The sequence below is a fragment of the Podarcis muralis genome, chromosome 8 (genome assembly GCF_964188315.1).
Source record: "Podarcis muralis chromosome 8, rPodMur119.hap1.1, whole genome shotgun sequence".
NCBI lineage: Eukaryota > Metazoa > Chordata > Lepidosauria > Squamata > Lacertidae > Podarcis > Podarcis muralis.
Window position 1 is genome coordinate 16665361 of NC_135662.1, and position 16530 is coordinate 16681890.

General features: G+C 46.5%; 1 protein-coding gene across 1 annotated transcript in view; it reads left to right on the plus strand.

Annotated features, from left to right (window-relative positions):
- EXT1 (exostosin glycosyltransferase 1) overlaps nt 1-15984 on the plus strand; it is a 256434-nt gene extending 240450 nt beyond the window's left edge. Inside the window, exons 7-11 of the mRNA XM_077932757.1 lie at nt 580-675; nt 3856-3945; nt 10327-10487; nt 12998-13169; nt 15446-15984. Coding sequence (XP_077788883.1) covers nt 580-675; nt 3856-3945; nt 10327-10487; nt 12998-13169; nt 15446-15631 — 705 coding nt within the window. The 3' untranslated portion in view covers nt 15632-15984. The remainder of the gene's footprint in view (nt 1-579; nt 676-3855; nt 3946-10326; nt 10488-12997; nt 13170-15445) is intronic.
- Nucleotides 15985-16530: the final 546 nt, after the last annotated feature.

Genomic DNA, 16530 nt, shown 5'->3' on the forward strand with positions numbered 1-16530 from the left:
TCCCCACTTACTTCCAAGCTTATATTTCCAGTCATAAGGGTTAGAAACCTGCCTTTAAATATACCCAAAAGCAGAGATTCTTAGAAAGCTGAATTCAGCTTCCACACATGCTTTCCTACTTCTGGAATCACAGCACACAGGCAACTCTGAAAGCTGAGCCGGGAGCTGGACCCGACCCCTGTCCCATGCTCACACAGCACGACAGAAGCGGCACAAAACTGCGTATCATACCAGCAGTGTTAGGCGAAAAGAGCCTGCTTTTTATATAATGGAACATTTTGGCCTTTGGCCTCTGCCAAAGTGAGCTGTAAGGATCCTTCCAGATGCGGCACAAATTGTTGTTCTGATGGCATCTGTCAAAGGGGTTGAGTTTCTCCTCCCCACTCCCCCCCCCCCCATTGTCAGGACAGAAAAATGAGTGGTGTACTTTTCTCTCTGGAAAGGAATTGGATTGCACAATTTAATTTAATCTTTTTGGGGAAGCTCAGAATTGAACCGTGTAACTAAGGAGGACGCCTGAGCTTTGTCTTTGGGCTACCCAGGCATTCCGCTCAACGAAGGATGAATTTTCCTTTTCAGATCATTGTCTTATGGAATTGCGATAAACCCCTCCCTGCCAAGCACCGATGGCCTGCCACTGCTGTTCCTGTTATTGTCATTGAAGGAGAGAGCAAGGTAAGTTTGGCCATGCCAAGGTCTCAGTCATGGGGACTAAATAACATTCATTCATTCATTCATTCATTATTTGTTCATTCATTCATGCATAAAAAATAATAATTATACATCACTATATCCTAAAAGGGGACGTGGGTGGTGCTGTGGGTTAAACCACAAAGCCTAGGACTTGCTGATCAGAAGGTCGGCAGTTCGAATCCCTGCAACGGGGGGAGTTCCCGTTGCTTGGTCCCTGCTCCTGCCAACCTAGCCGTTTGAATGCACGTCAAAGTGCAAGTAGATAAATAGGTACCACTCTGGTGGGAAGGTAAACTGTGTTTCTGTGCACTGCTCTGGTTCACCAGAAGCGGCTTAGTCATGCTGGCCACATGACCCGGAAGCTGTATGCCAGCTCCTTCGGCCAGTAAAGCGAGATGAGCGCCGCAACCCCAGAGTTGTCCGCGACTGGACCTAATGGTCAGGGGTCCCTTTACCTTTACTTTACTATATCCTAAAAGTACGTCGGATTACAACAATATTGTCAGGGACTGGACTGAGGAGGAATGGTGGAGACCGCCCCCTGCTGCACTTCCCAGAGAAGAGTACAGATTTAGAACAGTGGTTTGCAGAAGGTCATAGTTCAGAGGTTGCAGAGCGGAGAAGCTGGGAAATATTGGGAGAGGAGCAACTGGAAGAAGCAGCAGCACCAGGGGAGAGACAGCTGACAGACTCAGTGTCTTTGGAAAGTATGCCAGACCCCCCCCCCCTTTCCAGGTCCCAGCGAGCACTGAGCGTAGGAGAACAGAAAGCTCAGAGGCAGAAAGCACATATTAGCCAGCGCAGGGATGACGTTTGATAGGAGAGACGGAGGGGGTGGGACTTTACTCAGAGCAACACCATTATCCAAGAGAGACATCATTTCTACATCTCTCTCTCTGAATATTGAATAAAAGACTTGGTAAGAACTCTTCTTGTTTATCTGCTTCTTGGCTGGGAGGTTACAGGGAACCAGGCAGAGGGCCTTCTCGGTAGTGGCGCCCACCCTGTGGAACGCCCTCCCACCAGATGTCAAAGAGAATAACAACTACCAGACTTTTAGAAGACATCTGAAGGCAGCCCTGTTTAGGGAAGCTTTTAATGTTTGATGCATTACTGTATTTTAATATTTTGTTGGAAGCGTATTTCCAAACTCGCCACATATTTTTTTTGCGCAGCGCATTGGACCTCGGAGTCTTCTTTTCCATGCACACACAGAAACATGTCCCCCCCCCCCCATGAACAGCCAGTGATATAAATGCTAAACTGGAGGAAGGGGAAAGAGTCTAATCTTGGTTTGACTGACATGGAATACAGTGTGGAATGCTTGGGGTTTGGGTTTGGTTTTTATCAGCCGGCTGTCTAGAGCAGAACGAATTTTCACCTCTGAAGTTTTCCAGGTGCTTTATGGCTATTTGAAATGCACAGGCCTTGGCTTTACTGGTGTCTGCCCCCCCCTTCCCCCCAGTAGATTTGACAAGGGAAAAGTCAGTGCGTGGCTAAGCTGCCAGCTAACTAGGTTCCTGACTCTAAACAGTGGCCATGTGAGCAGTACCAGGAGATTTGCTGCAGGGCTGAGATAGGAGGCTGTTGCTTGGAGATTGCCCACCTTTTCTGCCATTATTGTTTCTCCTTTTCCTATATCAGAGAGCCCAAGGGAACAAAATGCCCCCTCAAATTCCAAAGCATGTGTAGGAACTTGCCTTGGAGGCATCTTAGAGACAACAAAGAAATCTCGACGTGCGGTCAACAGTGTGCCATTCGCACGCTGGCAGGTTGCTCTGCGCTCCAGAATGAATTCCCAAACGGGGGGGAGAAAAGAAAATGTCTGTGGAATTCAGAATGTACGATCTGAGCCAGGGGCAGGCAACATCTGGCTCCCCCTCCCCACCTGAGATGGTCAGGACTACAGCTCCCATCATCCCTGACTGTTGGCCTTGCTGGCTGGGGCTGATGGGAATTGGAATCCAACATTTGGCGGATGCAAGGTCGCCTGTCCTTGCTTTCTCAACCTGTGGGTCCCCAGATGTTGTTGAACTACAACTCCCATCACCCCAGGCTAGCAAGGCCAAAGCTCAGGGATGATGGCAGTTGTAGTCCAACAACATCTGGAGACCCACAGGTTGAGAACCACTGCCTAAACCGAGGTTTCTCAAACATGGGTCTCTGGCTGCTTTGGGACTACAACTCCCATCATCCGTAGCTAGCAAGAATGGATGATGGGAATTGTAGTCCGAAAGCAGCTGGAGACCCACCTTTGGGAAACCCTGCTCTAAACCAAATTTAGAGCAAGCTTTTTAAGATGTGGGACTGACCCACCTTTAGTCCAAACGTGCATTCGGGGGTCGGCTGCTCAATTTGCCGGCATATATGCGTATGGGTCGTAGGTCAGCTTGTGACCTGCCTTAGGTTTGGTTGAAACCCCCACTTGAGTGACTTTCAGCCAGTCGCTGCCCTCCTAGCCAACCTTGCAGGGGTAGTTGTGAGGATACAAGTGGGAAGGGCAACCATAGCCACTGCCTTCAGCTCTTTGTAGCAAAGGCGGCAAATATATAAGCAATGCATCCCTGCTTCTCTCTGCTTCTTCTTTTCATATACTGTAGCTGCATAATGGATATAAAAATCAAAATAAAGCAACTACCTCCTGGCACGGGAATCTGCAGGGATTTTTACAGGACCTGTACAATTCACCCCGTACCTCAAATGCATTGCTAGGAACTTGTGTGTCTTATTTTTGAACGAAAGCTGGGAATCAGGGGCTTGTGGTTCATGGGAGAGGGAAACTGCACCCCTTGCTCCCCCCCCCCCCACTGCAGACACTTAACACACCTGAGCATCGCACATGACAAAAATCAGGTGGAAGGGAGCAGCCGTGAATCTCCCCCGCGGTGCTGCTGTTTCAAAACAAATTGGTGGATAACGTAGCAGCGGAAACAAGCAGCCCGCACGGGAGGAATGCGTAGCGAGCCACCACGAAATTCAATTCTTCTTATCTGACCAGTCATCCTCAAATCTTCCCCGGACCTTTCTGTTCAATGGGGTCATTTCCTCCATTAATGTGACGGCGGAGAGTTAACTCTTCCAATTTGGGTCTGAAAGAGGTGCTGCCCTTGGCAGGGCGAGTCTCACGAGCTGAGCGCTGACCCTCTTTATCCCCCTCCGCAGGTGATGAGCAGCCGCTTCCTGCCCTACGAGAACATTGTCACGGATGCTGTTCTAAGCCTCGATGAGGATACGGTGCTTTCAACCACTGAGGTGAGACCTCTTCCCATCCAAGTCTGCTGCTGGCTTGCTTTCGCCCTCTGCTCTTCGCAGTTTTTGTGCTGGCTGCGTAGGCGAGGATTGCATGATCGGCCGTCTCTGACGTTAGAAATATAGGAAGCTGGCTTTGCACTGAGCCACACCATGGGGGTCCACCTATTTCAATGCTGTCTACAATGTCTGGCAGCAGCTGTCCAGGGTTTCAAGCAAAAGCTTTTTCCATTCCTACCTGGAGCTGCCAGAATTTGATCCTGGGACCTTTTTAAAAATAATTTTTAATTAAAGATTTTCTTGTGTTAACGAGACAGACAAATAAGCAGAGAAAAGTACAATTGGAGGAGGGAAGAAAGGGGAGAGAGAGTGTGATGGGGGTGTTGTTTTTCATTCTATGGCTTAGTGGTAGTACAGTGGTACCTCTGGTTGCGAACGGGATCCATTCCGGAGGCCCATTCGCAACATGAAATGACCGCAACCTGAAGTGCAGGTGCATGGCGCAATTTGGCGCTTGTGCGCATGTGCGAAGCATGATTTAGCACTTCTGCACATGCGTGAGCGGCAAAACCTGGCAGTAACCCTTTCCGGTACTTCCAGGTTGCCGCAGGATGCAACCTGAAAAAACGTAACATGAAGCAAAAGTAACATGAGGTATGACTGTATAGGGATTGTGTCAGTATCACGAGGATAGGTCCTTTGCACAGAGAGAGGGAGCGAGAGAGAGATTAGGGCATGGGTCGGCAAACTAGAGCCTGCGGGCCAGATCAGGCCCAATTGCCTTCTGGATCTGGCCCACTGACAGTCCCAAAATTGCCACGTGGATCGCCAGTGTGCACATTTTTCCCCTCTCTCTCACACGGCGGTGGCGGCAGCGGCTCCTCCTCCCTCCCTCCTCCTGGCTTCTCCCCGCCCTGCCTAGAGGAGGAAGGGGGCTGGGCTTAGTTGGTGCCAGCAGCAGCAGCAGCAGCAGCGATCAAGCGGCTGCCATTTTAAGCAGCCCCTCTCTGGAGCCTCTGCCGCCAGCCCCTGCCACTCACAAGACATAGGTAAGCAGCCACCGGGGCTCGTGGTGCTCTTGCATCATTATTATTTTTTCCAAAATATAGTCCGGACCCCCACAAGGTCTGAGGGACAGTTGTCTGGCCCCCTGCTGAAAAAGTTTGCTGACCCCTGGGCAACTTGTTTGGCTGTATTCTGCCAGTTGCAGTAGGGACCTTCTTTCCTGAAGGACAGATGCTCTGCCATTGAGCTTTGGTCTTGGACTATGCCTTCGCTATAGCATTACAGTCGTACCTCGGAAGTCGAACAGAATCCGTTCAACTTCCAAAACGTTCGGGAACCAAGGCGCGGCTTCCGATTGGCTGCAGGAAGCTCCTGCAGCCAATCGGAAGCCGTGATGGACGTTTGGGTTCCAAAGAACATTCGCAAACCAGAACACTCACTTCCGGGTTTGCGGCGTTCGGGAGCCAAAACGTTCGTTCCGCAAGGTGTTTGACTTCCGAGGTATGACTGTATCTATTGATCCAGCTCCGTTCAGTCCCAGTGAACACAATTCCATGGACCTGGGGTGCTGCTTTGCTGCAGTTGCATCACTCACAGCATCCTGTACTGAACTCTGCTCCTTCCTGTGTCTGTCGGGAGGCAGGTTACATTCCACACTAACAGCAACCAATCAGGTTGCAGCATGGCCCGTTTTCTTAACACAGGCTTTCAGGCTGGAGTTAACACTTTCCTTTCCTTTTAAAGAACGCACATTTTCTCATCCCTGGCCTTCTTGCCTCTCCCTCTCTCTCAGAGCAACACCATTGCTTTGTAAAGCAAACATTTCCACCCTGATGCCTGTGTTTGATTCCTGTGTCTCTGCCTCCCGCATATCAAGAGCTGAGCCCAATCTCTCTTTAAATGAAAGGAGATTCCTTGTATTTGAGAGCTGTTGTGCCCAGAGCAAGATTGTGCTCAAGGAAAAAGACACACACACATACAGAGAGAGAGAGACTAAAAGCTAGCTGTAGAAAACCAATTTTTACAACTGGGATGAGTATTGATTTCTAGCACCTCTTCCCGCAAAGAGAAGGAGGAGATGGGCGACCGTTTATATAAGACTGCAATATATCGGAAATACATTATTAATGGCAGCTGTGGAAAAGCTTTGGGTCTTTATTGTCCCTTTCGATTTCAGCACTTTTCTTCTTCTTGTTCTCTGTAGCTCCTTCCCTCTCCCTTAAAGGGACAAATCCCCCCCTGGAATGGTCAGACGCTGCTGGTTTGGAGCTGTGTGTTGCTGGGCCTTCAACTCCCATCAGCCTCAGTCAGCTTGGTTAGCAGCCAAGGATGATGGGATTTGGAGTCCAGCCCTATCTAGGCAGCCACAAGTTCTCCATTTCCTGCTTCAGAGATGAACGCCTTTCTTGCTTCCAGGGTGGTAGAAGTGCGAGTGCTTGGGTGACCCAGTTCACTTTCTCCTGCATATCTGTGTGTAACTAACGAAGCTCCAGCTTCAGGGCTCTTAATTTTGGAGAGGTGCCAGAAGCAACTTCAGTCCAAATTGCTTTTTTTAAAAATTGGGTCTAGTAGACCCGATTTGAGCAGCACAACTCAAATTAATTTTTCATTGCATATATTTCAACAATCCCAAAGTTTGAGAGTCAGTAGCACAGACATTATAATGGTGTGGTGATCTGTCGTGGAACAACCCAATTGAAGGAGATTACAGTGGTTACCCAGGCTTCATTGCTGGTTGCAAAAAGGTAAAGGGACCCCTGACCATTAGGTCCAGTCGTGGCCAACTCTGGGGTTGTGGCGCTCATCTCGCTTTATTGGCCGAGGGAGCCAGCGTACAGCATCCGGGTCATGTGGCCAGCATGACTAAGCCGCTTCTGGCGAACCAGAGCAGCGCACGGAAACGCCGTTTACCTTCCCGCTGGAGTGGTACCTATTTATTTACTTGCACTTTAACGTGCTTTCGAACTGCTAGGTTGACAGGAGCTTGTTGCAAAGAGGCCTCCATTTTGGGGAATTCAAAAATGTAGGTTCGCCACTGGACTCCATGTAGCTTATGAGTCTAAATCTCCTTTTAAAGACATTACAGCAGTGGCCACAATCATAATGTTCTGTATGACATGAGTCTCAAACGTGGAGTTGTCGTTGATGAAGCCAGATACTTTAAAGCAACGTATCCCCACCTGGTGCTGCTCAGGTGTTTTTGGGCTACAAATCCATCATCCCTGACTATGAAGTCCAAAACATCTGGAATGCCGCAGGTTACGAAAGGCTGCTTTTAAATTTCTTGAATTCTGTGCCTGGCACGCGCGCGCGCACACACACACACACACACACACACACACGAAGGCAAGTAGCCTATTATTGCCCAATTTAACATTTGACAGTAGTCTCCAGTTTGAAACTTGCTTTCAAATTGGAATGATAAAAACCTGGAAGGGGGGGGAGAGCCCCAAATGGTTTTGTTCTGTTCTTTCATCTTTTACCGTTAATGAAGGTTTTGCCCTTTTCATTCATAATGAAATGAAATATTAAGCCTTTTCATTCCTCTGGGTGAGAGTCCAAAGTTCCATCTCCCATACTGGGAGGGACATGTGTGAGTCTCATAATTAGAAATCTGTGTGGGCTGACCGAGGGGGGGGGGGGAGCAGGTGGAAGAGGCCAGTAGGTGGTAGGTTGTTTTTCCCCGTCACCCATGCCAGATAATCTGTATTGCATCCGCTTCGGAGGGAAATGATTAAAGTGAGCTGTGAGGCTCGCGTCAATCTTCTGCAATGGGAATTGACAGTCGTTTTTCATGGAAATCCAACTTCCACACTAGCATGCTGCAGTCCAGCAAAATCTCAACTACACCCCTAACCCTAATTTAGCCCTAGTGGGATGCTGGGATTGTAACCACAGGGTTACAATTGAGGGAAGAAGCTTCAGAACTGACAAGGGAAAGGATTTGGTGTCACCCTGGAGGCCAATTTTGACCCGCCAGATGCTTTCGAACTCTCCCCAAGGCACCACCACTTCACGCCGATCCTTGCTTCCAACTCCAAATGTTTTTAATTCTGGTCAGAGTGTGTCCTTGGACTCTTAATAGTGCCTCTTGCTTCTCTAGATGGCGGCTCGAGTTGCCCCTCCCCCTTTTGCCTCTCTCCCCTCCCACCACTGGTGTGGCTTTGCCCAGGGGGACATTGATCCCTCACGGTGAAAAGTGCTTCCCGACCCAGCTAGAAAATGGATACGGAAGCTGTGGGGTTCTGTTTCCAAGCACAATTCAAAGTGGTGGGGCTGACCTTTAAAGCCCTAAACGGCCTCGGCCCAGTATACCTGAAGGAGCGTCTTCACCCCCATCATTCTGCCCGGACGCTGAGGTCCAGCTCCGAGGGCCTTCTGGCAGTACCCTCATTGTGAGAAGCAAAGCTACAGGGAACCAGGCAGAGGGCCTTCTCGGTAGTGGTGCCCGCCCTGTGGAACGCCCTCCCATCAGATGTCAAAGCGATAAACAACTACCTGACATTCAGAAGACATCTTAAGGCAGCCCTGTTTAGGGAAGTTTTTAATGTTTGATGTTTTATTATGTGTGTTTTTATATTCTGTTGGAAGCCACCCAGAAAGGCTGGGGAGGCCTGGCAAGATGGGCCGGGTATAAGTAATACTTATTATTATTATTATTATTATTATTATTATTATTATTATTATTAGTCAGCTGTTAGGGCAGTGTGGGGCAGCACCGGAGCCAAAAATGGGTATTCTGGCTACATTCCTTTTCTCTCTTCTTGCCACATTCTTCGCTGCCAGGGGAGGGACAGGTCACTGTTGCCAGAGGTCTGAACCCATCACTTTTGAAATCAGGCCATAGCCCACAGGTTGCCAACCCCTGGCCTAGATGCCAGGGAGAATTTGAACACTAGAGGGAGGAGGTTGTGATAGCCCATGACTCGCCCTCAACCTGGATTCATCGGTTAGCATGGGCGCGGCATCCCTTGCCTTCCCCTCATGGTTTTTTAAGTCTTTTCAAGGAAACAGATGTCAGATTTTAGAGCAGGCAGCCGTAAGGTGACCTTTGGCTCCTTGACAGGATGGTTTGGATGCGATCAGAGCTGCGGCATGAACGCTCTGCTTGAACTGCCTTCCGAATGAAAACACTTAAAAAGTTTCAGGACGTGCCTAAAACTGCATATTTCAGGATGTGTGCCATTCTTCACGTCCCCAAAACAGCTTTCCATTCCAAAGGATCTGATAACAACTGCAGCAAGGAAAGCAAGCCATGCTTACTCCATCTTTTAAAAAGTTTTATATTCTGTGTCTGGTGCAAACGTAGGCCTTTATTTGTTGCTGTTTAGTCATTTAGTCGTGTCGGACTCTTCGTGACCCCATGGACCAGAGCACGCCAGGCACTCCTGTCTTCCACTGCATCCTGCAGCTTGGTCAAACTCATGTTCGTAGTTTCAAGAACACTGTCCAACCATCTCGTCCTGTGTCGTCCCCTTCTCCTTGTGCATCTTTCCCAACATCAGGGTCTTTTCCAGGCAGTCTTCTCTTCTCATGAGGTGGCCAAAGTATTGGAGCCTCAGCTTCAGGATCTGTCCTTCTAGTGAGCACTCAGGGCCGATTTCCCTCAGAATGGATAGGTTTGATCTTCTTGCAGTCCATGGGACTCTCAAGTGTCTCCTCCAGCACCATAATTCAAAAGCGATTAGCCTTCTTTAATTTGAAGCATTCATGTTTGTGGTTCAGTGCACTGAATCTCCCATAATCCACCTCTTTAGCAAGGATGCTGTGAGACCCTCATTTCTCATAGGAAGTCGGCCACAGGTGTGCATCATGGTATCTGTAGTCTGACTTTCAGTGTTTACCATCTGCCTTGCTTCCTCTCTGAATTTAACTTAAAGCAGTTTTCAAACGGGGGGGGGGGGGAGGATTTCTGGAGCTTACTTTTAGCTGAATGTAGAAAATAGAAAATTGACATTTTCAGCAGAAGGAAATGAGAACACTTCGCCACCCCCACCCGAGTTCTTCAATGAAAATGGTTTAAAGCAGTGGTTTTCTTGTTCACACCAGTAAACACGCAATTCCCACACGGCACGCAGATTCTCTACCAGTTGCAAACTTTAGCTTTGCACGAGTCGCGCCTGCAAAATGTTAATGCGATTCTCTGGAGCTCTAGACTCCTGTTAACAGGAAAACATTAAAATGTGCATAATTACAGGGCAAAATGTCAAGCAGTCAGTTTAATTTACTGATGAATACAGAGAATTAATGTTTTGCAACAGTTCCCAAGATTGCAAATTATGAATTAGTGGGAAAGGTAATATTTTGTTTTGCTGACATTTTTGAGGCTGTTTGATTACCACTTGCCACATATGTTCTGTTTGCTTTCCTTGCCTGCAGGTGGATTTTGCCTTTACGGTTTGGCAGAGTTTCCCAGAGAGGATCGTGGGCTACCCTGCCCGCAGCCATTTTTGGGACAACACTAAGGAGCGGTGGGGCTACACATCCAAATGGACTAATGACTATTCCATGGTATTGACTGGAGCTGCTATCTACCACAAGTAAGATTTGGGAGCATCATATCTTTTTGAAACCAGTCTCAGCAAGAGGAGACTTTTTATATATATATTTTTAAAAAGCTTGGGTGCATTCCTGCATTTGCTTAGAGAAACTCTTGTTTAATCAGGGCATTAGGAGATGTGTTTAAGACAACACATATTAACCTGATTGCCACACATAATGCCAAAATAGGTGGATGAATGGGCACACGTCAGGCGGGTGACAAAGGAGAAGAGAATGTGCAGTCCTACATCCTCCTCCTGATTCCAACATTCACCCCAAACACTCCCAATTTAGTGAAAGGTGAGCAGGCCCTAGTCCTGGGATAGGGGGCATATGGCACTGTAGAAGTTGCTGGACTCTCCCATCAACCCCAGCCAGCAAGGCCAAAGATGGGAGTTGTAGTCCAACGAGATGTGGAGGGCCAGAGTTTCGCCATAACTTCCCTGGCCTTCAAGATGCCTCTTATTGCTGCTACAGCTGCCCTGCCCTTCAAGATCTCCACCAAACCCTGCAACTGGTATCCAAGGATGGATACCTCTGTACATTCTTGTGTGCATCCTACAGTGCCTTGTTTCCCACAATGCACTTCTTCACACCACAAGCACCTACTGGGCCATCGCAAGAAATCAGCCTTGTTTTACCATAAAAATGAGGAATTTGTGGGGTGGGGAGTGGTTTGGGAAGAGTGCCCTCAGAAGACCCATTGAAAATCTGGGAGAGCTGGTTATGGTTGGTGAGGGGGAAATAGCCTTTACACGCTCAAGAGATGCTCTGGTTGGTTCACCTGTGCTATTATTGATAGGTAAAGATTGGTATTGAGATGGAATTGTGATGTAGCTAGGCCCTGAAAATATTTTATCATCTCTGTCTCTTCCTTTCCTGTTAGCTAGTTGTTGTTTTTAACAGCATTTCTTGTTAAAACACCAAAGGAGATTCTGGAAGGATTAGAGTTCGAGTTTGTTTCATAGATGACTTTAATTCCCACTTTCAGGGTCCGGTAATTATTGTGTTTTTCTGAATCTCTTTGATGTTGCTCGTATTATAGAAGCAGCCTAACTGCTCCCTTTCATGGGCTTCAATAGACTTCAAAAGCACCCCCAAATTCTTCAAAAGGCCTAAGCCAAAACACTCCTTGGCATCAAGGAAGGACGGACATGTCCTCAGCAAGGGAAGGTTTGAGTTGGCTGACCATCAAAGATGCTAAACTAGCCAGCTTTGTAGGGTGCCAGTATGGTCCTTGTGAATCAGAGTTGTTTGGAAATAGTCATCTTTGTTTATTGAGATTGCAAAAGAACAGAGCCACCAAAGGAAGCCCTGTTTTAGTTTTCAAACGAGTCGTCATTGTTTTCTGACTTCCCTCGCCTTTGAACAGCCAAGCAAGCCTCCTAGAATCAACCGGTCCTCACAAGGCTTGGTTTCCAGACCCTTGATCATCTTGGTTGCCCTCCTCTGCACACATTCCAGCTTGTCAATATCCTTCTTAAATTGTAGCACCCACAACTGGACACAGGTGTGGTCTGACCAAGGTTCTATTACTTCCCTTGATCTGGGCCCTATACTTCCGTTGATGCAGCCTAGAATAGCATTAACTTTTGCTGCTGCTGCATCACACGGTTGACTCAAGCTAAGCTTCTGGTCTACTAAGACCCATAGATCTTTTTCACATGTACCATCTAGATGTCCCCCATTGTACATTTGTGCACCTGGTTCTTCCTGCCCAAGTGCAGAACCTCACATTTGTCCCTATTGAAATTCGTATTGTTAGTTTGGGCCCACTTCTCCAATCTGTTCAGGTCATCTTGAATCCCGATTCTGTCTTCTGCGGCATTAGCTACTCCTCCCAGTTTGGTGTCATCTGCAAATTTGATAAGCATCCCCCCCCCCACCCAATTCCTTCACCCAAGTCATTTATAAATATGTTGAACAACAATGGGTCCAGGACAACTCCAGGCAAAATCTCATTTTGGGGGCAGGCACATGGGAGAATAGATTTTAGGGCAGATAAGATAGTCAGATAGATTAGGAGTCCACAACTGGTAGCTCATGGTCAAATAAATCTACCGCAGTTCACCTCCACAATGTATACTTCATGGTTCCCTGTATATCAAACATCTTTCCATCTCTGCGATTCCTTGAATTGTAGAGGATGGACTATGGACTCTTTGCCCCCAGTATGGGGAGGGATTGTAACTCCATGGTAGAGCAGGTTGTTTGCAAACAGGAAGTCCAAGGTTCAAGAGCTGTCAGCTTCTTCCTGATGACCTGGAGAACCACTGGAAGTCAGAGGGCACAAGCCTAGGCTGAATGTAGCGATACCCTAACCTGGTATAACAAGGCTTTCTACGTATCCCTATGTCCTGAAAATGTATTGTTGTTCACTGTCCCCTAAAATGCACCATTAAGGATGGATATCCCTCTCCCCAAGTTCAGCGGGGCTTAACTCCAGGTAAGTCTGCAAAGGATGGCCGCATCCAATCCTCACTGACGGGACTCTGTTGGTTTTTTACAGATATTATCACTACCTGTACACTCATTTCTTGCCTGCCAGCCTGAAGAACATGGTGGACCAATTGGCCAATTGCGAGGACATTTTGATGAACTTTTTAGTGTCGGCTGTGACAAAATTGCCACCAATCAAAGTAACACAGAAAAAACAGTATAAGGAAACCATGATGGGACAGGTATGTGTCTAGAGCCAACTTTAACCTTCTTACAGTGATATACATTCTGCACCCCCCCCCCTTATATAAGCAAACACTTTTTTTTAATAGGTTCAGTTCACACATTCAGAGGAAGCCGCCAACATGCTATATCAAGAGGCTTTCTCATCTTCCCCCAGGCCTTTTGCTAATTAAACAATCTATATGTCCTTTTAAGGAAGGGCTTGTTTTTGTTTTGATTTGTTACTATATTGTGTGTTTTTGTAGTTTTATATTGCAAACCGCCCTATGATCCTCAGATGAAGGGTAGCATAAAAATTAGTTATTAATCAGAATAATTCCAAGTTTTATTGTCAGGTGGTCTGCAAACATGTAGTCAGAATATTGCATCTCATCTTGTCTACTTTTTTAAAGTACAATCATACCTCGGGTTACAGACACTTCGGGTTGCGCGATTTTGGGTTGCGCACCACGCTGAACCTGGAAGTACTGGAACGGGTTACTTCCGGGTTTTGGCGCATGTGCGGAAGCGCTAAATTGCGCATGCGCAGAAGCGCTGAATCGTGACCCGCGCATGCGCAGACTCACGGGTTGCGAGTGCTGTGGGTTGCGAACGTGCCTCCTGTACGGATCATGTTCGAAACCCGAGCGTCTGCTGTAATACCATGATCTGGTAATACAGGATTGCGATGGCTTGGATCATGTGAAATCCAAAGAGAGCCGCTTGACATGTTAACGCAATTATCACGTAAATCTATCCTGAAAAGCCATGCTTCTGTCAATATGATAGAGGGCATGCCTACTTGTCAGTTAGCATGTTATCATTTAGGAGAGCCATATCGCCAGCAAAACCAAAAAGCCTGAGCGAGTTTCTAGTCCACAAAAAGCCTTACTTAGCACACCTCTCTACGCATGTGTACCTGCTTTAGTATTCTGCAGTTTCTCTTCCAGCTGATAAAGGCCACTTTGCTGCAAGCGGGAGACCATTTACAAGTCTATAATAAAAGTCCTAATACCTTATGGTCTTAAAACACTGAAAAACGATTTATGTAAATATATAGATACATATATATATAACAATGAAATCTTTGTGCTGTTCAAAAAATAACTCGAAGCCATCATAGTCTGAGAGGAGGAATGTTCTCAAACTGTGCTGTGACAGATGTGATATTCTATTTTTGAAATGATTCTTTCAAGTGACTTCCCATAAGAAAACAAGAAGATCACTTCATAATTGTTTCTCTGCCTTCCGAAAACGATTCAGCAGCTTGCGTTAACTGTGGGGATGCAATGTGTGGTTCCTTCTTGGCAAGCAGCCTTTCCTTTTCTGGCTTTTGGGAGCTGCCCACAGATAAGACGTCACTGATCACACACTGATTTTGCCTTTGCTTGGGAGCTGGTAAATTAATTTAGAATTATTTTCATGGGCAGACTCTTTTTTTAAAAAAGGCATTAGTTTTTAAGACTTACTGGGTCAACATGCCCTTTGAGTAAACATTGTGCCTAGCTACTTCCCTGTGTTCTACTTTACAAGTAACACTAAACCATGGTTTAAGCATGTCAAGAATGAGCGCTGCTGCGAGGAGGAGTTTGGGAACATCTGCTTCTATTTTACCTTAACCAGAGTTTTTGCCCCTAAATGGTATGGATAGTGAAACGTTAGTTTAAAGTTGGCTGGTTTCCAGTAACAAAAACTAGCCTAAAATTTTTTTTTTTAATTTATTTATTTATTTATTTATTTATTTATTTATTTATTTATTAAAATGTGAGGTAAAATCAACTGTGCCTCTTTCTAGATGCAGTTTTTATATTTTTATTAGTTTCTTAATATAGCATTTTCAACAATTATAAAACATACTTTTATATCTTACACAATTTTTTTGACTTCCTTCAATCACATCTGAAAATTTTCCAATCTTTTCCACTTAATTTACATTTCTTACTTTCACTTTTACATTTAAGTATCATAACTAATGTCTCTCTTCTTTATCTTCTTTGCAATATTTCATATATTCCTCCTTACAAAACTTCTTGTAGCCCTACTAGCGTAATTTGTTGATTACAGTTGCTCTTCAGATAGTTCGTATATTTCTTCCAATCTTCTGTGAATCTCTGGCCCCGCGGTTTTTGTAAGCACTTACTACTATTGTTTTATTTTAATCTGCTTCTCAATTAATTACTTGTGGGGACATCTTTCAAGTCAATTTTAATGGTTTGGTTTTGCGGAGGGTTATGTGAGATTAATTGAGCATTGCAGGCCTATCCTTGACTCCCGTTTGTTTGATTTCCCTTCACAGACCTCCAGGGCTTCTCGGTGGGCCGACCCAGACCACTTTGCTCAGAGGCAGAGCTGCATGAACACTTTTGCCAGCTGGTTTGGCTATATGCCGCTGACCCATTCTCAGATGAGGCTCGACCCCGTACTCTTTAAAGACCAAGTCTCCATCCTGAGGAAGAAATATCGAGACATTGAACGACTTTGAGGATCCCCGCTGAAAGGGGTTGGGGCAGGGGGCGAGAGAGAGGAGGGGTACCGGACTGTTCGCGTAGCCCAGCACAAACCCACCGCTGACTCACGGAGCCAGACTCTCAACCAAGAAGAAAACACAAACCCTCTTGACATGCCAGTGGGAAAAGCCAACTCCAAAGGGGGGGGGGGAAGACTCTTTGTGCTGGACTGCTTCAAAACCACCTCACGGGCTGCAGGTCGCTCAAGACTAGGTTGTGTACAGTTTCATTATGGAACATTAAATAATTATTTTTTGAAATGATTGCTATGCAGGTTTAAACTTTTTTAATGATAAAAACCCTATTAAAAACAGAGTTCTTTCTTTAATCAGAATCGTGTTGGTTGTTGTGTTGAAGGTCGACAGGCCCAAGTGTGTACGTGGAAAGGTTGGTTTTGATTTTGTCAGCAAGAAGAAAATCATGGTGTGGGGCGAGGGCGTTAACGGAAATGGATAAAAGCATAACAAGAGCCCTACTGGGTCAGATGAAAAGTTCCATTTATTGTAGGATCCTGCACCCCATCGTGGCTGCCCACACAGAACGACCACAAGCAGGGCAAGAGGCCGATAGCGATGTGCTCCTCGTGTGTCTGTGGTGCTGGAGATTAAAAAATAGCCATCATATTTAGCCCCTTCAGTGAGATCTCTTGGGGAGAGGTCTTGCACTATGCCAGAGGCAGCCCATTCCACCAACAGTAAGACCAGCCTGGCAGGAAGTAGGAAATAAGGTAACATCCTAGTAAACAAATGGGTTTCTACTGGAAGTACGTTATACGTAATTTTATTTCTACACCACCTTTCCACAGTTCAAACCATGTTCAAGCCAGATTAATACTTGGGGGGGGGGGGACTGCAATGTAAGAAAAGGTAAAGGG